The 25,427-nt window shown below is 34.3% G+C and overlaps 2 protein-coding genes across 3 annotated transcripts in view; both read right to left on the bottom strand.

Moving 5' to 3' along the window:
* Positions 1-25,427, bottom strand: part of LOC111415572 (diuretic hormone receptor-like) — an 83,134-nt gene that overhangs the window by 41,854 nt on the left and 15,853 nt on the right. For both annotated transcript variants that reach the window (XM_023047306.2, XM_023047307.2), the window contains exon 2: positions 19,107-19,592. In XM_023047306.2, the coding sequence (XP_022903074.1) occupies positions 19,107-19,440 (334 nt within the window). In that variant the 5' untranslated portion in view covers positions 19,441-19,592. The remainder of the gene's footprint in view (positions 1-19,106; positions 19,593-25,427) is intronic.
* Positions 22,979-24,265, bottom strand: LOC139428933 (uncharacterized). Its single transcript, XM_071194013.1, has one exon. The coding sequence runs from the start codon at positions 24,263-24,265 to the stop codon at positions 22,979-22,981; it is 1,287 nt and encodes a 428-aa protein (XP_071050114.1).

The following is a 25,427-nucleotide window of genomic DNA, read 5'->3' on the forward strand; positions in this document are numbered from 1 at the left end:
AAGGTATAATTGACGATAAATTTTTGAATTCAAATTCCATCTTTTGCAATTAAACTCTGGATGTCATAAAACGAAATATAACCAAGTTTTACATCAAATATCCTCAAAGTAACAAAGTTAACGCAAGAAGTTTGTTAACCGTTGCAGGTAAAGTGGTCTTTCTGAGCAATGTACAACAAAAGTTGATTAAGATAAAATGTTTGTTATGTTAAATTATAGCGGTATACCGAATTTTATTTCAAAATTATAGCTTTTTCGATATACCGAAAAAGCTCATTTTTTCTTTTATATGCTAAATAAAAGAAAAAATGAGCTTTTTCTTGAAAACTTTTTTTAATATTCCTTTTTACAATAAAAACAAATGATCTGAGTTTTACATCATAACATAAAATATTTATAGTGCAGTGTTATGGATTGGGGAACATTAGTTACAATGTAATCTTAAGGCAATTTGAGGAAAAATTTGGATTTTTAGTAGATAAAAAAACTGAGAGTTGTTAAAAAATTTTTGGAAAGGGGCAATGTGGAAAATAAAAGGAAAGAAAAAAAGCGAAGGAAAGAAATTGTTGCAGTAACGAACGCAGTGGATTACGGTGAGGTGTCGTTAAGAAAAAGGGCAGTTTAAGTCCGTATAAGTAAATCCCATTTACAAAGAATTTATTGAGAAAATAAAATATTGCCATATAAACCAAAATTTAACCACACTATCGAATCAGGTGATGAAGCAAAACGTTTAGATTATTGTTTGTAGCTTGGGTACAAAATTTTGAAAGACAGAACTTTTTTAAAAAACATAATTTTCGGACGAAGCATCGTTCACCACTAATGGAGTGGTTACATCACAAAATTGTCGATTCTGGACACTAATTCACGACTAATTCACATTATCACATAGCTTGTAAACGCCAGTATTCCCAGAAAGTAAATGTGTGGTGTGCTGTTTCGTGGGACGGTGTTATTGGACCTTACTTCATAAACGGCAATTTGAATCAACACCAATATTTGGAAATACTAGAAAATTGTTTATTTAATTATCTTCACGGCGTGGATTTAGAAAAACGCAATAAATTATATTTTCAACAAGATGGTTGCGGCCCACGTTCAACCATTTTAATTAGAAATTTGTTAAATACGTTATTTGGAAAAAAATGGATTGGTAGATATGGCCCGCACCATGGCCGCCAAGAAGTCAGGATTTATCTATTATGGATTTTTATTTTTGGGGTTATGTAAAACAAAAAGTGTACACTGAAAATTTTAATAACAGTTTAGACCGTTTAAAACAAAAAATTGAAACTGTTATTAGAGAAATTCCGTTGGACCATGTTAGAAAAAGTTATAAACAATTTCGGAAAAGGGCTGAATTATGTGTTAGTATCGGTGGTGGTATCATTGAATAAGCTTTTATGTTAATTTAGTTTGATCGAAAATGTTTTGTTAATCTTATGATGTAAAAATCTGCAGTTTGCTTTTATATCCTAAATTAATAAAATTCGGTATATCGCTATAATTTAACATAACAAACATTTTATCTTAATCAACTTTTGTTGTACATTGCTCAGAAAGACCACTTTACCTGCAACGGTTAACAAACTTCTTGCGTTAACTTTGATACTTTGAGGACATTTGATGTAAAATTCGGTTATATTTCGTTTTATGACATCCAGACTTTAATTGCAAAAGATGGAATTTGAATTCAAAAATTTTTCATCAATTATACCTTACGGGGACACAATCCGGGGACACACTGTATACCTTCATATAATAAAAATATATCTTGTTTACATTTCATTAACTCATTTGCATCATTCAAAAGAAATGTGGTGGAGCTAAACTAAAGTTTCTAAGTTGTTGTATATTTTTGTACAGCTAACAGTAGTTAAGTTCTCAAGTAGTTAAGCTAAGTTCTCAAAACGGCTAAACTCAAATGTTTCTAGGTCTAGTGTTAGTTCTACTTTTAATTTAACAAATATATGCAATAATCTAACACTGAATAACAATTAAAACTGGAACTAACACTAGACCTAGAAGTAGCATTCTACTACATTTATCGGGTTTAGCCGTGCGTCTTTAGACGACTAATGGAAATGATCGTAACTAATGGTCTTTAGACGCACGGCTAAACCCGAAACTTTCTAGTTCTAAGTCTAGCGTTAGTTCTAGTGATAGTTAATTCTAGCTTTACTTGTGATTCAGCGCCATGTTGTTATACAGTTTGATTTGAACACTTGGAACTTATTTTTGAAGAAAGTTATAATTGTGTAAATAATATCTATTTCGCTCCCTATTGAAGACGTTTGTATATTTCGTAGCTAGATAATAGCCAGGAAAATCCCCGCATATCTGAGATTATGATATAAATGGGTTAAGATTAAAAATAACAAAGTGTTAATTAAAATTTCATAGAATCTTTTTATTTTCTATTTTACATAAAAAAATGAATTTACACCAAATTCTATTTAACAGTTTTTGTTCGTTTGGTTCGTTGGTTGGAGAAAAACACCAAGAATGAGATGGAAACCTCGAAAGTTATACAGTTACGAAAAGATTGCGGTGTTTGTCCCTTTTTAGTAGGGGGGAACGAAATGTCTCTTTAGGGAATCATCGCAAACTCGTTTATTACAAAAACCATCTTGGATAGGTTTGTTTTTGAAAAAGTATTTGTTCGACCTTTGTATCTTTGCTATATCCGAACAATGTTGGTGTAGAATTTATATTTTAATAATAGAAGAGGTGAGAATATGAATGAGGTACTCGGTCAAAATCCGTTGTATTGTTTAGATGACGAGAAATTGAATTACCTGTCAAACGGGAAAACGAACTAGAGAGGTGCCGCGGGTATTAAATTTAAAATTTTCCTCAAGTTCCCGAAGATTTTTCCACAACAAAACTTTGATCTTAAGTTATTTATACAATATTGATATAGGTAATACTGAAATTCGCCATACTAATTCGCTTCCGGTTTAATTCGATTTTAATACAGCTGTTGATTAAACTAATCACTGTGACGTTTGCTTTTCACGATTATGTGTACTCAAACTGAAGGCGATGTCGACTATCGCCATCAAAAGCTAATTAACTACTCATTTCCTTCCTCACGAATTTCTCAGTCCGTACACACGATCAAAAGTAGATTTTGTATAAACTAACAACGTCTTAACAAACTTTAGATTATATAACATTTTTAAAAAGTTTTTTTTTGATTTATAAAGATTCCACTAATTTTATTGGTAATTAATTTCAAATAAAGTAGAAATGATTTAATGTAAATAGCTAAGGTTTCAATTTAGAGCCCTCCAGACGTCGGTGAAACGTCGAGAGTTAATCGATACTACAACTACCTTAGGAATTGTCAGTTCAGTCCCATTCAAAATCAGTTCTAGAATTCGTGTCGTCCCACGTGACAGCAAATATCATTACAGCATGTAAATGGGGACCATTGGAATTTGATTCTATAGTCTAAAAGCGTTCAAGATTAGTAATAAAACGTTTCACGTTACAACATTATAAATTATTTTCTCGTAATCAAAATGATTAAATTTCAATTTACAGTTTATATAATAATTTAAATAAAAGAGAAATTTTTATTTTAATATGGAGCAGCAATTGTCCACTTGACCTTTGGTTTAAGCGCACGTAAGTGCCTCCTCCGGAATTCAAAGGCAACAACACGAAAAAATAACCAGGAAAAAATGGCTACGACAATAGCAACAAACCTCCCAGCAACAAACTTTTACCCGTAATTTCCTATCTACTTTCTTAGCTGATATCTTCCTTATAATTAGGGATAGCGAAAAACTAAATGCACCACTTGAAAGCTTGAATCTTTCTCTATCTAAAATCGGGTTTTCGTCTGCCGATAAGTTGATATTAAGATCAATAAAAAATGAAGAACACCGCGCTGTACTTAAAATAGCTCAAAATTATCAAACTTCAAGGCCTTGTGCAATTGTTACGAAACCGAATTTTAAAAAACTGTTATCACAGTCAGAAAGGGCGCTCCTTCAGCTATCTCAATCCGGGTTTTCGTCGGTCAATATCTATCGGCGTCATGCTTAAATCACCCTTAATGTCCATCCCTACACGCAGAAACGCTTAAATACTCTTCCTCTAAACAACCTTCTTATTTGATAGGGAGAAAACTATAGAAACATATCTATCTTATTGAAAATTTTCTGCTCTTTCTAGTGGTGTATAACACGCGGCTATTACGCGCTTGCACGCGTACATTTTTGGCCAAAAACTGCTAAATTCACACGTTTTAGCCATTCTTAAACCCTATTCGGGTCGATAACTTTCTTATATGAGCAGGAGAAAACTCTAGAACCATATCTATCTTATCGGAAATTTCCTGCTCTTTCTAGTGATGTATAACACGCGGCGATCACACCTTTGCACACGTACATTTTTTGCTAAAAACTGCTAAATTCACACGTTTTAGCCATTCTTAAACCTTGTTCGGGTCGATAACTTTCTTATATGAGCAGGAAAAAACACTAGAACCATATCTATCTTATTGAAAATTTTCTGCTCTTTCTAATGGTGTCTTTTAATAACAATTATACACTTCAATTTAACAACAATTATTAATTAAAGTTATACGGGATGGTCAGAAATGTGCGTCAAATTTCCGTATCTCAAAAAGTTTATTTTTTTAAATGGCAACTCTACTTTTTTCCCTCACCACCGTATTATATGCTGAAAAATCAGGAGACTTTGTGATTACATCCCATACTAGTAGAGTTACTAGTAAACATACTAGTAGACTTTAAATTTAGTTACTTTACTGTAGACATTAAAATGCGCACACCCAATATCCGCAAAAGATTTGAGGAAACCTTAACTGGAAAGACATGTTTAAATTTTTGAAAACTGTGCTATTCCTTCCATCCCGCTAATTTTGAACCAACTCAATTCCAACGGCAGTTATTCCAACAAGATGGCGCGCCACCACACCTCAAGAAGCTACTAAATCAGTTTTTGACAAACAGGGAATTGTTAAAAATTATTGGTTACCATAGTTACTCATGGCTACTGCTATTTTTATCATTTATATAAATTTGAAATAATTAAAGTTTAAACTAATTTTTCTCGAAAATTTTCTTATGTAACCAATATTAATATTGAATGTACTATACTCTGTTTTTAAACCAGGAGGAGTATTTTAAATTTGTCACCAGATTGACCTTGCACGTGATTGGTTGAATGCGAGGAAGGTTCACACACAGGCAATTTTGAATTTTGATTTTGAATTTGAACGTTAGGTAATTGATAATTCGACAGTTTCGTGTCATTATTGTATATTTTGTGTTCTTAAACCCTTTTTTATTATATTTTGAAATAAATACACTCATAACTTCAATGTTAATTTGTATGTATAGTGTTGACGATAACAAACGAAAATAAATACAATAATAAGTAAATAAATAAATAATAATTATTAATTTAAATTTACCGCCAAAATATCTAGTGATATTTTCTGGTGATTTTTTCCAGTGTAAATCTGACTTTCGCGTTTACTCTTCCTGGTTTAAAAACAGAGTATAGTTCTAGTGCAAGTGTTAGTTCTAGTTTTAATTGTTATTCAGCGCTAAGTTGTATATTTTTAAGTTTCGGGTTTAGCCCTGTGTCTTCAGACGCTGAATGTTAGGTAAGGTTAGTTTTGTTTACAAACATTAATTATACCATGAAGTATTCTTTGGCAATTAGTAATGGCAATTATAGCGTGAAGTTTTCTTTTGTAATGTCAATCATAGCGTGAAGGAATGTTCGGTAAGGTTAGTTTTGTTTACAAACATTAATTATACCATGAAGTATTCTTTGGCAATTAGTAATGGCAATTATAGCGTGAAGTTTTGTTTTGTAATGTCAATTATAGCGTGAAGGAATGCGAGGTAAGGTTAGTTTTGTTTACAAACATTAATTATACCATGAAGTATTCTTTGGCAATTAGTAATGGCAATTATAGCGTGAAGTTTTCTTTTGTAATGTCAATTATAGCGTGAAGGAATGTTCGGTAAGGTTAGTTTTGTTTACAAACATTAATTATACCATGAAGTTTTCTTTGGCAATTAGTAATGGCAATTATAGCGTGAAGTTTTGTTTTGTTATGTCAATTATAGCGTGAAGGAATGTTAGGTAAGGTTAGTTTTGTTTACAAACATTAATTATACCATGAAGTTTTCTTTGGCAATTAGTAATGGCAATTATAGCGTGAAGTTTTGTTTTGTTATGTCAATTATAGCGTGAAGGAATGTTAGGTAAGGTTAGTTTTGTTTACAAACATTAATTATACCATGAAGTTTTCTTTGGCAATTAGTAACATAGAAAAACTTATATATATTATGTATATAGAAGGTCATCCCCTCACTATTTTTTAGTACATTCAGCGCTCCCAAGGGGATTGTGAGGGAACTAATTAGGTTAAAGCGCGAAATTTAAATATATGTAGGTATTTCTATACCGGTCTATACCAATACTTTATTTTGAAGAGGTCAAGTACATTTTACAAATAAATGCAAAAAAATATGAATTTAAAGTTTTTCCAAGACAATATTCATAATTTTAAATATAATATATATTGCTCTCATTGGCTAAGAGCGCCAATTTATCTATCGGATAAAGTTATGAAAAGGTGGTAAAAGTGGCCCTAGTTTATTTAACACGTTGACTGCCATGTGTATCAAAATTGGTACACACTTCTGTAGTGTAGTAATGCGCGTGATATACCCGCGGCAGTCAACGTGTTAAACAGTTAACTAAAGGATATAAAACACTAAGCCAAAGGAAAGTAAGGAAGAATATTTGCTTATACAACGAGGATATCACCAGTTATCACACCAAACGAGAAAACAAAAATGTGACGTTTGTTTTCACCTTTGAGTTTGACGTTACATATAAATTTTTCTATGGTTACAAGCGCTTTATTTGTGTAGATAATGCAGATTGCTACAAATTCAGTATACAACGTCATCCAGTGGATTGTGAGGGTACTAAAACCTGGGTCTACATTTTTATAGTAGTAAGATTGCACCAAGGTTTATATATTAAGGTTTAAAGTTTATATTTAAAGGTTGTCTAAGTTCCTATGCTGCAATACTTTGATTTTAGTTTGTGGGCGAGGGGCAAGAGCAGGAGTGTTTCGTGACGTAAGCGATCACGGATTGCGCACGCAACCTCATGGCCATGTGGTGCTCCATGCCTTTGTTTAATTTGAATTGCTTGGCGGTATTATTTTCCACATGTGACGTAATGCGCAGTATGGTTGCGTACGAACCTAGACAACTTCTTATATATAAACCTTGAGATTGCACACCATGATTAGTAATGGCAATTATAGCGTGAAGTTTTCTTTTGTAATGTCAATTATAGCGTGAAGGAATGTTAGGTAAGGTTAGTTTTGTTTACAAACATTAATTATACCTTGAAGTTTTCTTTGGCAATTATACTCTGTTTTTAAACCAGGGGGAGTATTTTAAATTTGTCACCAGATTGGCCTTGCACTTGATTAGTTGAATGCGAGGAAGGTTCACACACAGGTAATTTTGAATTTTGATTTTGAATTTGAAGGTTAGGTTATTGACAATTCGACAGTTTCGTGCAAGGTCTATAGAACATAAGGTTACCCAATACCGATTCTCCTCCTCTGAGAGGCAAGGTGGGTCAGTGACGTAGCTGGTTCTATGAACAACACAACACGATGCGAGGTTTAAATATTTTATATAGACTGTATCACAGTATAGGCACGTATAGGATATCTTTTATTCTGACTGTATCGAACCAGTGACGTCAATTTGCGGGGTAATAATCGATACTACAGAGGCATAGGGAATGAGGTAACCTTATGTTCTATAAACCTTGAGTTTCGTGTCATTATTGTAAGTTTTGTGTTCTTAAACCCTTCTTTATTATATTTTGAAATAAATACACTCATAACTTCAATGTTAATTTGTATGTTTAGTGTTGACGATAACAAACGAAAATAAATACAATAATAAGTAAATAAATAAATAATAATTATTAATTTAAATTTACCGCCAAAATATCTAGTGATATTTTCTGGTGATTTTTGCTAGTGTAAATCTGACTTTCGCGTTTACTCCTCCTGGTTTAAAAACAGAGTATAGATTCAGAAAAAAATCTTCTTTTGTATTCCGTAATAAAAATGGGGGATTGCCATTTGAAAAATTATCGTTTGCGTCATAACTCGTTAAACCGTTTAACGGGTAAATTATTTTTTCGTTTTTAGAAACGATTTAGTTATGGTAATGCAACTATTTGACCTTATTGACAAGTGGTCTCTATAAAAGCCGCTAACCGTTAAAGGGTTAAAAATGAGGGAACAATTTTGAAATCTATACCAAAAAATTGCACAAAAGTTAAATCTTTAGACCGATTTCAGGGATTTTTCCATAAATCGTTTATAATGATTTTCACTCAGGTCGTCGTGACAGACTCTGTCACAAATTGGAGTTAACTAGAAACAGAAAAATCCACAACGTTAGTAGTTTTTGGCACAAAACGTGTTTGTGCAAGCGCGCGATCGTCGCGTGTTATACACCACTAGAAAGAGCAGGAAATTTTCGATAAGATAGATATGGTTCTAGAGTTTTCTCCTGCTCATATAAGAAAGTTATCGACCCGAACAGGGTTTAAGAATGGCTAAAACGTGTGAGTTTAGCAGTTTTTGGAAAAAAATGTACGTGTGCAAGCGCGTGATCGCCGCGTGTTATACATCACTACAAAGAACAGGAAATTTCCCATAAGATAGATATGGTTCTAGAGTTTTCTCCTGCTCATATAAGAAAGTTGTTTAGAGGAAGAGTACTTAAGCGTTTCTGCGTGTGGGGATGGACATTAAGGGTGATTTAAGCATGACGCCGATAGATATTGACCGACGAAAACCCGGATTAAGATAGCTGAAGGAGCGCCCTTTCTGACTGTGATAACAGTTTTTTAAAATTCGGTTTCGTAACAATTGCAAAAGGCCTTGAAGTTTGGTAATTTTGAGCTATTTTAAGTACAGCGCGGTGTTCTTCATTTTTTATAGATCTTAATATCAACTTATCGGCAGACGAAAACCCGATTTTAGATAGAGAAAGATTCAAGCTTTCAAGTGGTGCATTTAGTTTTTCGCTATCCCTAATTATAAGGAAGATATCAGCTAAGAAAGTAAATAGGAAATTACGGGTAAAAGTTTGTTGCTGGGAGGTTTGTTGCTATCGTCGCACGGGTCATTTCTCGAAAGATTCCGAGTCCTTAATTAATCTCTCTTCTAGATTGATATTGTCAGAGCACTTGTATGAAATCAAGTATTAAACAGTTTATGTATTACCAAATAATAGAAATGATAATCTAATAACGCTATTTAATGTTTTTGAAAGAGATTAGTTTTAACCTCTAGGGGTTTAATTGTTATTATTAGCGATAATTGACGGTTTAAAATCACGTGACGTTTCCGGATAATTGGTTCGGGGAGGTTAACGTTTTCATTATTCGAAATGGAAGGAGGTAAATGCACCGGATCGGGACGCGCCTACTCATCACGATATCCGTTGCCTTGCTAATTAATACCGCTTTCAAAGTTTATGGCAGCCGAGGCGTTTCCTGTCGCCAACTTCCTCTGGACATTTACTTTATTTTTCGATGGGGCGAATTCTCGCTCGGAAACGACTGAATTTCGATCAATGAACCGGAAACGAAATCGCCCCGCTAATGATTTGCAGTACGCTTAATTCTTTTTACTTCTAATTGATTTCCTTTTTCTCAGAGAGTTTAATTTTTATTTCATCGGTAGTAATAGCGATTATTTTCTGAATATTTTACATTTTTTGTTTTTCTGTTAATGACTCGGGGGTTGATAGCTCGAATGAATGAATATGAAAAATAAGCAAACGAGATAACAGAGTACAACTGGATCCGTTACGTGTGTTGTTTGACAAACTTTGTATTCGATGTGTGTTTCCGTGCACTGCAGGGCATTTGTGATTTTTTGTGCGCACACTATCCAGTATTGAATTTACAGTTCAACTAATATTAGAGGAAACTAAATAAACGATTTTAAATATTAATCAAGCAGGTATTATTTTTAGATGAATAACCATATCGTTTTCCTAAACGTTAGCAACTTCTCTAGTTCCAATGATTACCACCTCTATTTCCCAACATTGAGTGTATCTACCTCTCAATGAACACCCTAACTAAAAATTTAAGATACAAGGGTATGCTGATGACCTGGTAATCACAATCCGAGGTAAATATGATTCAATCATAACTCAGCTAATGCAGAAAGCCCTACTACTCACCAGTACTTGGTGCAGAAGCAATGGGCTCAGCATCAATCCCAATAAAATCGAAATAGTCCCTTTCACTCGGAGAAGGAAGCTACAAATAAAAGCACCCTCCATTGAAAGCAGAACTATTAACCTCAAAACAGAAACTAAATACCTAGGGGTAATACTTGACAGTAAACTAAACTGGAACTCACACTTAGATAAGGTGAGGAAAAAGGCCATCATGGCAAACCAGATCTGCCGCAGGCTCCTAGAAAGGAACTGGGGTCTCAAACCACGAATGGCTCATTGGGCCTACGTAGCAATAATCAGACCCATGGTCGCCTACGCCTCATTGGTTTGGTGGCCAAAAACATAACATAAGACAGCTCAACAACAGCTGGCACAAATCCAGCGGTTAGCATGTCTTAACATAACGGGTGCAATGAGATCCTGTCCGACGGCTGCTTTGGAAGCCCTACTCGGTCTCACACCGCTCCACATATATACAAAAGTAGGCAGCCTTAAGTGCCTTATCACTGAAAACAGTTTCTTCACTCAAGTTGATGCAGGGTAACCTCAGAGGACACCTCGAGATCCTCAAAGATCCATGTCTAAATCACCTGATTGAAATTAAAACGGACCTTATACCGACGGAATACAATTTCAACCAACCGTATAAGGTCATATTTAGTAGCAGGGATGATTGGGCGAAAGGAGGGCCTCAACTAAAAAGAGGAGCCCTAGCCTGGTACACCGATGCTTCCAAGACAGTAAGATCTGGAGTAGGCATGGGCATCAGTGGACCAAATAGCCACATCAAATTGCCCCTCAGCTCGGACTTAACAATTTTCCAAGCAGAAGTTCTTGCTATAAACTTCTGCACCGCTTTGAACCTACAGAAGGGACAAAAAGGTGCATCCATAAACATTTTCACAGACACTCGGGCCGCCTTAAAGGCAATTCAGGCCTACACGTGTGGCTCCGCACTGATCAGAGAGTGCACCAACAACCTGAGAGAACTCGCTAGGGGCAATGATGTTACCCTATGGTGGGTTCCAGGTCACAGCAACATTGAGGGCAATGAGAAGGCTGACAAGCTGGCCAAAGAGGCAGCAAACACGCCCTTCATTGGACCCCAACCTGGATGTGGACTACAAAAAAGCCACCTAAAACAAATAATCAACAACTGGGAGGCTTCAAAGATAGCCTTACGCTGGAAAGAACTTCCAGGTCACAGACAAGCGAAGAGTATGATAACTCCGTCGCAAAACAAAACCAAAGAGGTTTTATGCCTCAGTAAAGGGGATCTAAGAACGCTCTCAGGCTACCTAACCGGCCATGTGCCCCTAAAATACCACCTATTCCACATTGGACAAGCTGAGGATCAAACTTGTCGACTATGCAACGACGAGTCAGAAACTGCTGAACATATACTGTGCAATTGCGTCGCCAGAGGCCGTCTAAGGCACAACGTCTTCGGTAAAACTCCCCTGTTACCTACCGACATAAAGGGTCAAGACCTCAGGACAATACTAAGGTTCATTAAGGACCTACATTTGCCCTAAACCTTTGGAGGGCTAAAGTTACAATAGATCTTATAGGTCGCGGTAACGAGAGGGGCCGCCCTCCTCAGCCCGGCAGCAATAATAATAATAATAATAATCTACCTCTCAAACTTTCGTATGAATCAACTTCAAAGTTAGTCCTTCTCTACGTGCTACAAGTATATCGAAGACTTGGTATAGTTCATGTTTATCCAAGCTTATTAATAATTTATCAGTATTAATTGGGTAATTTATCAGTATAGTGCCCTCAAACGTATTTATCGTTGACTTATCTTACAAATCCGATCATAGGAATCTATGAAATTTTTACGATTTCTTTGAACTTTTATAACGTAAAACGAATTCTTCGGCGTTTAGTTAACCACGTGTTTATTATTTATTCTTTTTTAACATTATAAAAGAGATAAATAAGATACCAGTGATATAAATCGCCAATGCTAAAATATTAACTTATTCTACCAGCCTTTGTAGTCATAAAGAGTGCTTTCAATGGTGTATTATTAAAATGTTCAATCAATCGTGTAGTCTTTGTGAAAGTATTAATCAATTTTCCACTCATCTCAAAATATTATTAAAGTTTATTAGAAACGAAAATCGATATATAAACCTTATTAAAGTATTAGTAAAAGTTATTCAATATTATAATTGATATATAATAAATTTTCTAGATTCCTCTGATATTTATATAACACCATTCCCATTTAAACCCTATTTAATTTCATGTTTATACCGTGGTGAGTATCATTAACGATAACTTGATAGGATTAATAGAGACGCAAAGTTTTATGAATTCCGTAACAAGATTTTCTCGGAAAGGTATGATCAATACGGTGGGAATGAGATACTAGGTTTATAAAAGTACTTCCAATGAATTTAATGAAATATCGGAACCGACGTTGGACCAAACACAAAATGAATTTAGAAGAAAAAAGACTTGTGTACTCTTTTTTCTTCTAAATTCATTTTGTGTTTTCGATAAATCAAATCATATAGAAAGCCCCGAAAGAGGTGAAAAATATATTTCTAGCTTTTATTTTATTTATCATTTATTGCCACAGACAAAAATACAAAATTACATAAGATACACTTAACTTAAACAGTATCAGCAAATGGATCATTTTATCGCACAAGCGATCTCTGCCAAATGACCCAACAGAACAAACAAAAATAAAAATAGTATTTGCTGAATATGTCAAGTAGTGACAATTAGATATTATTAACATCACCAAATAAGATTAAGCAAGAAAAGAAAAACAAAGAGAAAAATAAAGAAAAGACACAAAAAGAGAGATAGAGAGCGACTAAAAGAAACTTAAAAAATCTGCCGGATATCAGTTGCCAACAAGTGAGAGCAGTTGAAAAGAGGAAAAAAAGAGAAAGACAAAGAATCAGGAAACAGCCAGTTGAAGGGCAAGCAAGTGGCTCTTTAAAACATGTCTAAAATTAGTAATTCTAGAAATATTACGAATTTCAGAAGGCAGTCTATTCCACAGCGCAATCAACTGTACTGTAAATGATCTATGATAAATTTCAGTGCTATGAACGGGAAATGTAAGAATAGTATCAGAACGTGAACGAGTAGCAAGCTCATGAGTTGATAATTGCTGGAACCTATCTGATAAGTACTTTGGGGTGCAGTTATGAAGGATTTTAAATAAAATGTTAAATTAAATAAAAAATTAAATAAAATCTGAATGTAATTGCGATACGGCGTTACATGCTCAAATCTATTTAGGTCAAATATGAACCGGATACAATTATTTTGTAGCCGCTGCAATTTACTCAGACGAGTCACCGAGAGATCGGGATAAACCGCGTCCGCATAGTCGAAGTGAGGAAATATAAGAGAGTAACAAAGATTACGACGCACCACAGGAGGAAGAGAGCAGCGAAGTCTTTTAAAGAGTGGAAGCAAGCATAGACTTTTCTGCAAACATGTTGAATTTGCGGTTTCCAAGACAGTGCAGAATCCATAAGGACTCCAAGATTTTTAACTGTGTTAGAAAACCGTATGACATTACCATCCAGCATCAGATCACTGCAGGCAGATGGATTAATCTTACCAAGTAATTGACGAGTTCCAAACACAATAGCTTGCGTTTTAACTGAGTTCAACTTAAGTCTGTATCTCCGAGACCAGTTCAAGACGTTAGATAGATCGTTATTAAGTCGCACAATAGCTGCCGGAAATTCAGCAACAGTAGTAGTAGTATATATCTGCAGGTCGTCGGCATACAAATGATAATTACACGAGATATAATTAGTAACACTATTAACGAACAAAGAAAAAAGTAACGGACCCAATACACTGCCCTGAGGAACACCACATTTGATTGCACAAACAGAAGAAATTGAAGAGTTAGCGCGTACGCACAAGGAGCGATGGGAAAGGTAGGATTGAAACCAAGAAACACAGGGGGGAGTGAATCCGTAGGCAGAAGGAGACGCTAAAAGAAGGCTGTGGTCGACAGAATCAAAAGCCTTGCTGAAATCGAGCAGTACCAGCACAGTAACACATCTGTTGTCGCAGGCATACCTAATATGATCAGTAACTTTAATGAGAGCAGTAGTTGTACTATGCCCACTGCGAAAACCCGATTACAACTCATTGTGTAAATTAAACCTCTCTAGAAATCCTTGGACTTGTAAATAAACTAAGCGTTGAAGAGCTTTTGATAGTACGGATAAAATTGAAATCGGACGGAAATCAGTGTTACATGAAGAGGACTTGGATTTGGGTATGGGAACGACATGAGCAACCTTCCAGACAGAGGGAAATAAAGACCGCTCAAAAGAAAAGTTGAAGATATGAGTTAAGGGAGGGGCTTTTATGGAGTTGTGGAAGATATTAGAAGAAAGAAAAAGCAGCAAAAAGCTAATATGTTTCTTTTCACTATACTCATGGACGAAATAATTATACGAATTACTAAAAAATACACTTTGGGACATATTAATTTGCAAAAAGTTGCAGTATTTGAAGTAGTCTTGGTTTGGGCTGGGTTGTGTTCCCCTCAACAACTTAGGATGAACCTATGTACGGGTGTGGCGAGCATGAGGTTCCGAGCTGGAGAAGGAAACCTCCTTAAAAAACTGGGATCTGTCTGGCCCAGCTGGTAACACCCCATAAAAGGCTCCTGACTGATGGAACTCCAGATGGAACAAGTGCACATGTGGTTGAGAGTCGACTCCTTCTTTCTCAACTCGTTTCTATCCACTCCTATGTGTAGGCCCCTTCCATTTTTAAATCTCTCTGTTTGACGCCATTTGTTTGCTAATTTCTCCGCTCGATCTTCTTGACTTCCGTTGCGGTCTTGTTGCCGGGGCCTCCATAGGATGAATTTTTTCGATCATGCGATGTCTCTTGCAAGATGTCCTGCCCATCGCCACTTCAGGCTAGCAATCCACCACGATTGCCACTACATCGGCGATCTTAGTGCGCTTTCAGATCTCCTCATTGCGTACTCTATCTCTGAGACTGATCCCCAGCATTGCCCTCAGCCTATTGGCACTCGTGAATCGATTCTCGACTTATCTTTTGCTATTAGTATTGCCCATATCTCGGCGGGCTGAGAAGCTTGTCAATTAACAACAAATTTATCAATAAGAAAGAAATTTTACTGATGAAGTAGAAAGAGTAAAAGAAGGCGAATACCGAAACAAACATGGGAAAAAAGCAGTAGCAGAAATATAGTAAAAATCGCTCAATAAAGTGTGTCCTAGTGTGTAGAAATGACGTGTCATTTAAAATTTTGTTATAAAATGTGCAAAAATAAGTGTTTGGGCAAATTGTCACAATTGGAGCCTACAATACTTTTTAAAGGCTTAATAAACACTTCGCGATTTAGAATGAAATAGTGCAATTTAGTATCGATGGCAGAAAACTAACCTTCTTATACTTTTTAAACACCCCCATCTTACCATTAGTCATTCGCTGGAATAAAAGATGGTACTGATTTCATCTTATCCATCAAATTTAGTTTCGTAAATCATTTATTTAATGTTTTTAATCTTCAGTTTTCATCAACATCTAACAAATAAATTGGATTACATTCTTGACGTTGTCCCGTGGAAGTGCGTTTAGTGGACGGTATTGTTAGTGGGTGCTCTTGGGGCCGCATTGTGATTATTCGTAATTAGCGCGGACAGCGCCGCCAGCGCATTCATCGTCGCCGGGTCTAAACTTAATTGGCCGAGGTCTAATTGAATAGGAACCTGGACGGCACTAGCAGTAACCATGACAGTACCCTAGATTAAAATCTTCCATAATAAAACGTTGCGTCTGCTGCAATAAAATTCATATTTCTAAATGGAATTGTAACATTAAAACCATTAAACTACACGGCGCGGCGGCGGCGTATTGAAAATTCCTTCCCCAACTCGATAATTTCATCCATTTTCATTTATTTCGCTGTTGAAATTCTTAAAATTAGTCTCCTCTTAAAACGAGAGAGCTGCGCAACAGGTGGGATCCTTAATCAAGGATGGTTAGGGGTAATATTTCTGGGTGTAGTAAACGAGAGAACAGAAAGCATTGGGTGCAATAAACCTGACGGCAAACGTGGCGTTAGTTAAGCGCTAGTTACAGCATCCCAGTAGTTAATTAATTACAGGAGTTATTATCCTCGGGCCGTAGTCGACATCCCGAAACTGCTTCCGCTGGACGTTTTCATCGCTCACGTACTATACCATACAAAGTTTAGTCAAACCACGCAATGTGTAACTTGAGAGTCGGTACCTTGTTTGGTCTAACGAGATTTCCATTCTCTAATGTGATTGTCCAAAACAGGCTCGTTTTCAATCTAGTACTGGTATCCGTACCCGATAATCTATGTACATCTATGAATATAAATAAACAATTATCGATTTTATTAATGTTAATGAACTCCATATGCAGAATTAAAGTGTGTACAATTTCAATTGATTGTTAATTGAGGAAATCTTACCGCACCTGTTTATTAACAGGAACTTTATTAAATCCTATAATGATGTATATATTGTAAATAGAAAATAACCAAAAATAATATACCTATTAATGAATAAATCTTTTCATAGTGTGGCGTTTATATCGACTCCTGTTCTTCTCGTAACATATTCGACTGATATGTTGAAGAGTGTGAATGCTGGTTTATCTTTACTAGTAACATTTTTTAGTGAGTCCCATGAACGTGGTTTCTGATACTGAAAATGCAATACTCGAACACCCATTTTCGGAATCACAACAAGATCCATACCGAGACAGTACTGTATCATATCGTCCATCAAAAGTATTGAAATCAGAAGAAACAAAATATATTCTAGTATATTAATAACAGACCCAAATAACAAGTCAAGCAAAAACTTTATGAAATTCACAAAATATGGGACAATCAGAGAAGTGGCGCGAACTCAAGATCTATTATGAGATTTCAGAGCTGTAGTTTTATAATAGTAGAAGATTGTATCATGTATCTCTTTCTTTTTAATTTATTGACTGATTTCACCAAGTTTTATTTCGCAGCCAAACACACAATTTTCTTAGTCTGTCTCGTCTTTCTCGACAAACGTCTGGGTAATGATGACGCTAACTTTGATGATTTGGCACTTGACATATAATTGCAACCACAAATCACTACATACAAGAAGACACAAAATCTGTTACAGAAACGTTGAAGCAACTGGTCAATTAACGAGAAAAAGAGGAGATCGTTGCTTTTGTACTTTCTAATTTAATAGTAAAATTTAAATAGTCTAGGCTTTGAAGTACAATTGCCATAACTGTAGGTACAGCATGTCTGTATAGTTTTTTATAATTAAAGTCATCAAATTGATATTGTTATAGTAAATGTTAGTAAAGTTGTATTCCTCTAAATACCAATCTCCATCACGTAATAGAATTTCATGTCAATTTATACCCACGGTAAATTATTACATCTATTCGCCCATAAACTGTAGGACATAACCTATCGGTTTAACGAACTAGTTTGCACCCATTAGGTATAATTTGATTAATGCGCGGTTAGGGATATTCAAACGTATGTTTAACACAAACGTATTACGAACTGTAAGGTTATCTACATATGATTTATTCATTTTGAATTGTCGATGAAGATTTGTTTCCACGCTTGATTCGCTTCTTTGTTTCAGAAATACTTGTATGGTCTACTAGTGCGTTATCTACGTTTTAATGTCATCTGGGAAGCTTAACGTTTGCCTTTGAAGCCGACATCAAAGCCCAGTGGTGTACGTAATTGAAAATTTCATATCAAGCCACAGTATTCGACACAAATTGAGGTAGAATGTAGTTCAAAAGAATTACCAAATAATTAAATTTATAATAAACATTTTATAACAAATATTTTATTAAACCTGTTGTTTATTTTTATGTAAATGTATGCATAAAATGTGGTCTGCTAGCATTTCAAATGAATGGAATTTAGTATTAATATAATCTTCGGATAAAATAGGATTTTAAACATATTTCCATCATAAATTTCGCATGAAAAATAAAACAACTTTCGTGTATGTGGTATAATCTGTTGTTTTTTGTACACCGTAAAAAAAGATGTGTGTTACCGTTTCAATTTACATCACAGTGACTCGAAAAAAATACGTCGATAGGTTTGTAATAGAATAAAAATCTCGCCCAAACTATTCAACATTCACTTTGAAAAACTGCATGAAATACACAAAAAAAATTAAAGAAAATTATTATGGTTGTTGCTTCTATTTTTCGCTTAATCGTTTTAACACCAGTATCATTGCCACTGTATAAATATTCATGAGTTGACGTCCGGTTCACCGTTCGTCAGCAAAAACACATCCTTTTAAGTACGAATCCCTAGGAAAATATGCGTGGATACAACATTAATATTTATAACAGAGAGGATTTTGGTTTAAAAAAAAATTACAAAGCTTCAAAAGAAAAGATTCGTTCCTTATTTTAATGGAAAGATATAAAGAATAAAAGAACTTCTTTTGGCTGAATCTCCTTATTAGCTTTTAGCTTACCCAGAATTTAATGAAAATTTTTCTGGGCGAATTTTAGTTTGGGTTTAGAATTGTAAATAAAGACTCTTATTTACCATCTGTGTAGAAGTCGAGTTAATTAATTAAAGCGTCAAAATATTTTTTAAATATAACAAATTGGAAACAAATTTTAATTATTCTACAATTGTATTGTACCATTAAACAAAGGCCGCATGTTAAACAATATTTATCAACGTTATCTTAAACACAATGAAAGTATGTAGTTCATTTTTATTTTTGATCGGCAACTTTTAAAACTTACCTTTATCATCATATCTAATATTATTAAATTCCTTAAAACATCTAATAACCGCTGTACTATTATAAGGGGTTGGTGGCCAACAGGAAATAGTGTCATATACACTCTCACAAAATCCACCTGGATATTTTTCGCGTAACACAGAAGTCTCATTCTCGTAAAAACTGTTACAAAATTCAGTAATTTCACTAAGAGTATAGTTCTGTCGTACGTCGTCGTCATCGTCATCGTGTATCTCAATATTATTCTTCAACATAAGATTTTTCAGCTCTTCGTAGGACATCTGCCCGATATCGTGATGTTGAAGTTCTCCGGAACCAGGCGCGTTCTCGTCCATTATATAATCGGATGTTTTTCCAGAAGAAATTCACATTTCCCAACTTGCACTATTCGTAGCTACTAACTAATAAGTGCTTACTCAAGAAAATGGTTATCTCAATTCCAACCGCTTGCCTTCGTATTTAAATTACGATCTAATTGTTCTCGGACCTGCGAATAAAAACAAACTATGTTATCTTATCGTTTAAATGTACACGTTAAATTAAATTAACACATTTTAAATTAGCTAAAGAAAATGGCTAACAGAAAGATTATATTATAAACAAGTTGTTGCATTGTTTATTTTAACAAATTGTTTAATTAAGTGTAAGGTAAGAAATAATGATTGCCAATTCTTGGTTTGAAGAATTTGTTACTTTTTTAAGTTTAGCTTTAAAAATTGATGGAAAAATTCAAGAATCATCATGTGGTTTAAAAATAAAAAGAAAGTGCGGAAAAGTGTAGAATATACTGAAAAATCACATTAAAGTTTCGATGTGATTAACCATGCATTTGCCTATTAAACCGGTCAACACCGAAGCTACAAATTGTTTATTTATATTTTCAAGTTCAATTTGTAAGTTTTTAGTAACTTTAAAGCTATTTTGTTGTTTTTCATAGTTTGATTGTAGAAATTCAAACCCTGAAGAAGCTTTAATAAAGAAAAGCGAAATATTTAAGCATTAATTAATTTTTAAGCATAATATATATATACAGGGTGTCTCAGCGAGACCGGTCATTAGACGTTTCTGGGGTTCTGGCCAAACAAAAAATTTGAGAATGCAGATTTAAGTATTATCAATTACGTTCTCTTCATCTAAAATATTTTCAGATTTCTAGCACTTCCGGTTATACCGGAAGTCGCCACCTACTTTATTTTTTTAAATGGAACATCCTGTATATTTTTACATATTTGGATTTGTCTGTTTTCAAGGTTTATAAATAACTTTACTTTTTGCAATTTGAACCAGCAATTCTCGAGTTATTCGGATTTTTCTAGAAAAATTTGCTCCAGCGGACATTTGTTCAAAAAATCATAGAACATTCAATTTTTGAGATATCAATTTAGGATTCAGAACATGCTTAAACAACATGATGGAGTATGTTTTGGTGCCGAGAACGGCTGTCTAGATCGTTTGGTCACTTTACTATGATACGTTAACTTTTCGAAATTTGGAAGCACCATAACTTAATTTTTTTAAATGGCACCCCCCATATTTTATTACTTAGTCGTCTTCGGTGTCTCATTCTACATCTTTTATATCCCATATGGCCCATACCTAATATTAATAGTTTGGGAGATAATTAGGGTTTTTTGAAAAATGCACACAGATCATATGGATATTAACCTAGTGTGCCATGGAAAACAAATGTTTAATGACTTATTGATAAACGTTAAAGTCTAATGTAGGTTGTTTGATGCTTGTGAGTCTAAAACCAGTTAAAATGGATATTAATATCGTAAATAATGTTTATACAAATGAAGAAATCCATAATTTATTTTTTATGCACGAAAAGTCCGACAAAGTTCTTAGAACTTGCAGAATGTTTAATGAAAATTATCCACATTTATCTCCGATGACAGAAGGTAAATTTAGAGGAATAGAAGCAAATTTTTTGCATTTTGGGCGAATTAATCACGTGTTAAACTGACCAAAAAATGTAGTAGATAATGCAACGGAAGAGGTGAATACCTTGGCTTATTTCGAGCCCAGTCCCAACACCTCAATTCGAGCTGCCAAAGAAGATCTGGGAATCATACTACGAACTTTGTCGCTCTTTTCATGCAAAAAAAATAAATTAAGAATTTCTTGATTTGTGTAAATATTACTTTCGTTATTGTTATCGATTTTAACTCGTTTCAGTACTAATATTAAGGGACATAACAGATAATTATTAGCTCACATGCATCAAATGACGTAAACAAGTGAGTCTTTCACAAGAACTCATTGAGAAGGTTTGTTTTTCATGGCACACTAGGCTAAATATCCATATGATATGTGTGCATTTTTCAAAAAACCCTAATTATCTCCCAAACTATTGATATTAGGTATGGGCCATATGGGATATAAAAGATGTAGAATGAGACACCGAAGACGACTAGAAAATAAAATATGGGGGTTGCCATTTAAAAAAATGAAGTTATGGTACTTCCTAATTTTGAAAAGTTAACGTGCCATAGTAAAGTGATCAAACGTTCTAGACCGCAGTTCTCGGCACCAAAACATACTCCATCATGTTGCTTAAGCATGTTCTCAATCCTAAATTGATATCCCAAAAATCGAGTGTTTTCTGATTTTTTGAACAAATGTCTGCTGGAGCAGATTTTTCTAGAAAAATTCGAATAACTCGAGAACGACCAAATCAAATTGCATGTTGTTTAAGCATGTTCTGAATCCTAAATTGATATCTCAAAAATTGAATGTTCTATGATTTTTTGAACAAATGTCCGCTGGAGCAAATTTTTCTAGAAAAATCCGAATAACTCGAGAATTGCTGGTTCAAATTGCAAAAAGTAAAGTTATTTATAAACCTTGAAAACAGACAAATCCAAATATGTAAAAATATACAGGGTGTTCCATTTAAAAAAATAAAGTAGGTGGCGACTTCCGGTATAACCGGAAGTGCTAGAAATCTGAAAATATTTTAGATGAAGAGAACGTAATTGATAATACTTAAGTCTGAATTCTCAAATTTTTATTTTGGCCAGAACCCCAGAAACGTCTAATGACCGGTCTCGCTGAGACACCCTGTATATATTTTTGGTTGGCTTTGAAAATTCTTGGTGATTATTACAAATTTCTTTGAATTATGTAGCATTTGTTTCGTCACTACTTGACCTAATAATAACAAGAACTGTCATCTATTTACAAATACTCTCCTCAATTAGATCCATCAAAGGACAAAACCAAAAGAGAACAAAATGATGAATTACCCATTATTTCTCATCCTCATAACCAGATAATGGATAGCCCAGCAGGACCTTGACGTCAACCCTCGAGGCGTTGTCTTCGAGAGGGCATTGTTAATGCCGCCGTTACTGTAAATATTTAACGTCGATCTCGGGGTTAGGCAGGATAGAGCAAAGCCTTCCCTCCGGTTTTCCTCCTCCGCTCGTTTGCCCTCTGTCGGAAAGGCGGGAATGAACTTCCGGGCTTCTGTCGGGAATTAAATATGCAAATAGGCGACGATGCGAGAATCTTTTCGACCCGAGCCGGGGTCATTACACCACCCACACATTACACGTGACCGATTTTGCTGTCTTCGTCCAAAGAATGCAAAGAGGGCAAATGCTGAATAATTTTACTCCTTACATAAACCTAACCGGGCGTTGCGCGTATTTGCAGACCGGATTAAAATCGGTTTATAGCAGGTCTAAACTGGGGCTGTACATTGTCTTAAGAGACGTGAGAGATACAGCAAAGGAGCTTAATGTAGTTCGTGAATTTATAATAGATTATGGAACGACTCCAAAGTTATAATTAAACCACAACAAACAATTATATTTTTAATAAGTACTGTGAAAAATAGATACAATTATAAATTAGTGTATAAATTTATTTTTTTCCTTCGTTTTCTTTTAAACCTGTTAAAGGTTTCATTAATTCTTCCATATTTCGAAATTTAACATCATTTTCAACAGGGGAACTTTTCGGAGGAAAACAATCGTCGTTCCTTTCGTTCCAATCGAACCTAGTTTGGCGAATATCCTTCTTAAACGATCTTAAGATAGCATTTTCTAAATCATCCAAAGTAATTTCTCTTTCAACGGTATTAAAATGATTTCTTTTCGCTTCTTTTATAAAATCTCCAATTTCATCCTCTTTCGGATTACTCTTTTTGCACACCGACTCTACAACATCTTTACTATCACCAATACTTAATTCGTTTTTATTTGGAGAATTAACAATATTCATATTATTCAAATCGACGTTGGCTATATCTCCACCTTTATAATTTAGTTCAAAAATCTCGTCAAATTCTTTATTACTAATATCCAAAGCATCCGAATCTATATCAAGAGTCAGCTCGAGAGTGTTATCTTCTTCTAAACTGGTGATATTGTTGACGTCATCGTCCGTGTTTAAATGAATGTTATCGCATTTTAATGAAGTATTAATAAGTTCGTTTAGTTTCTTTTCGAAGCTATTTACGATTATGTCTTGGATGTAAGTCTCCATTTGTTTTTCGTCTCCAGTGTCCATTAGATCATCTAATCTTCCGTGTAATGTTGAAACTGCTTTATTGGCCAAAACTTCAAAGTGTTGTTTTTTATCTTCATCAACGGTTTTTTCATTGATTAAATATCTCAATTTATCTAAACTGTTATCAATGGCTTGTTTGATATTATCTTTTGGTGTCTCCATAGATTCTATTTTTTGGTCAACTAAAATATCTTCTTGAATAACTTGAACGGTTTCTTGAAGATTTATTTTCTCATCGCTAATTTTATAATCAATTTCTTCGGAAATAATCGTTATGTCTTCACTTAAATATTCCCCTGGACTTTCTAATTTTGATTGACTCCCATTATTAGTCTCTTTGGTTTCTATAGTAGCGGTTACTTCTAATTGATTTTTGACAACCTTCGATAAAACATTTAAAGTTTTATCGGTATTCTCTAAAATTCCTTCCACTCTTTTAATTCTACTCCAATTATCCAAACTTAAACTTTTCCTCAATGGAATAATGGATCTGCTTTCATCGATATTTCTTTCGAACAATTCCCCAATGTCGTTATTTTTAAGAAGCGTTGAATTTATGGTACTTTCGATATCTTCATTTAAATATTTATTAGTTTTACACACGAATTCCTTGTGGATTCGCTTATCGTCGAATCTCATCTTGGTCGATCTAATACATTTTCTAATTAAGTCAATGATAAATCCGAAAATGATGATAGCTCCAATACCGAGTAATAAAACCCCGAAAATAAAGGCAACAAAAACTATACCCGGCGCAAACATGTATGTGTCGGATATTATATGAACGAAATGGAAAACTAAGCTGTAAAGTGACATTGTTGTTGTCATGTTGAATGATATGACTGTCTTTTGTCATTTTGTAATCGTTCATATTTACATCGTCCCTGGTCTCCATCAACATTATCTATGGAATCTCTCAAAATCATTTCCGACACCCTTCAGCATCGTGGACTGCTTTTCTCAATATCGTTACCGACATCCATACATTAGTAACAAACATCGTCCCTTACATCACAAACATTTTCAGTGACATATTACAAAGTCGTCTCTGATGTATTTTAACCCTTTGTGTCCCGACGGTACTTTAAAGTACCTGTAATTTTAAACACTCATTTTAAACTGTAGTTATCTATTCGGCGCATTTAGAGCTGTCTGTACTTTCTACTATACAAGTGTATACAAGAAATAATCTGTATAAAAAACGTCGCAATCCGCACTGTAGGATTTTTAGGTACACTTTAAACTTATTCATCCAGATGTGAGGTTAGAAGTTTAGTGAAAAGTGGTGCTGTTGAATTTTGTTGTTCAAAAAGGTATTTCTTTGATAAATGGTTATTAGGTGTGATTATTACAGATCATTTTAAAAAGAAAACATTGAGCTTAAATTTAAAATAAATCTCATTCCTTAATTGTAATAAACATGGTTTCTAAAAATTTTTAAATTAGCATCTTTTTTGACTCTTTTAAATGTAAGTGTTGTTTCAACATTTTTTTTCTTAATATTTTTCCAATCCAACCCAACAATTATTATACATCATTCTAAAGAGAAAGCTTTGAGCTTTAATTTAAAATAAGTTTCATTCCTTAATTTCAATAAATACGGCTTACAGGAATTTTTAAATTAGCATATTTTTTGACACTCTTAGGTTATACGAAAATGTAAGTTTAATTTCAACTTTTTTTTTCTCTATATTTTTCCAATCCAACCCAACAATTATTATACATCATTGTAAAGAGAAAACTTTGAGCTTTAATTTAAAATAAGTTTCATTCCTTAACTTCAATAAATACGGCTTCCAGG

This window comes from Onthophagus taurus, chromosome 1 (assembly GCF_036711975.1).
Source record: "Onthophagus taurus isolate NC chromosome 1, IU_Otau_3.0, whole genome shotgun sequence".
Taxonomy (NCBI): Eukaryota; Metazoa; Arthropoda; class Insecta; order Coleoptera; family Scarabaeidae; genus Onthophagus; species Onthophagus taurus.

Coding starts and splice junctions, on each gene's coding strand:
- LOC139428933 (XM_071194013.1), bottom strand. CDS start 24,265: ATGAGATTCGACGATAAGCGAATCCACAAGGAATTCGTGTGTAAAACT.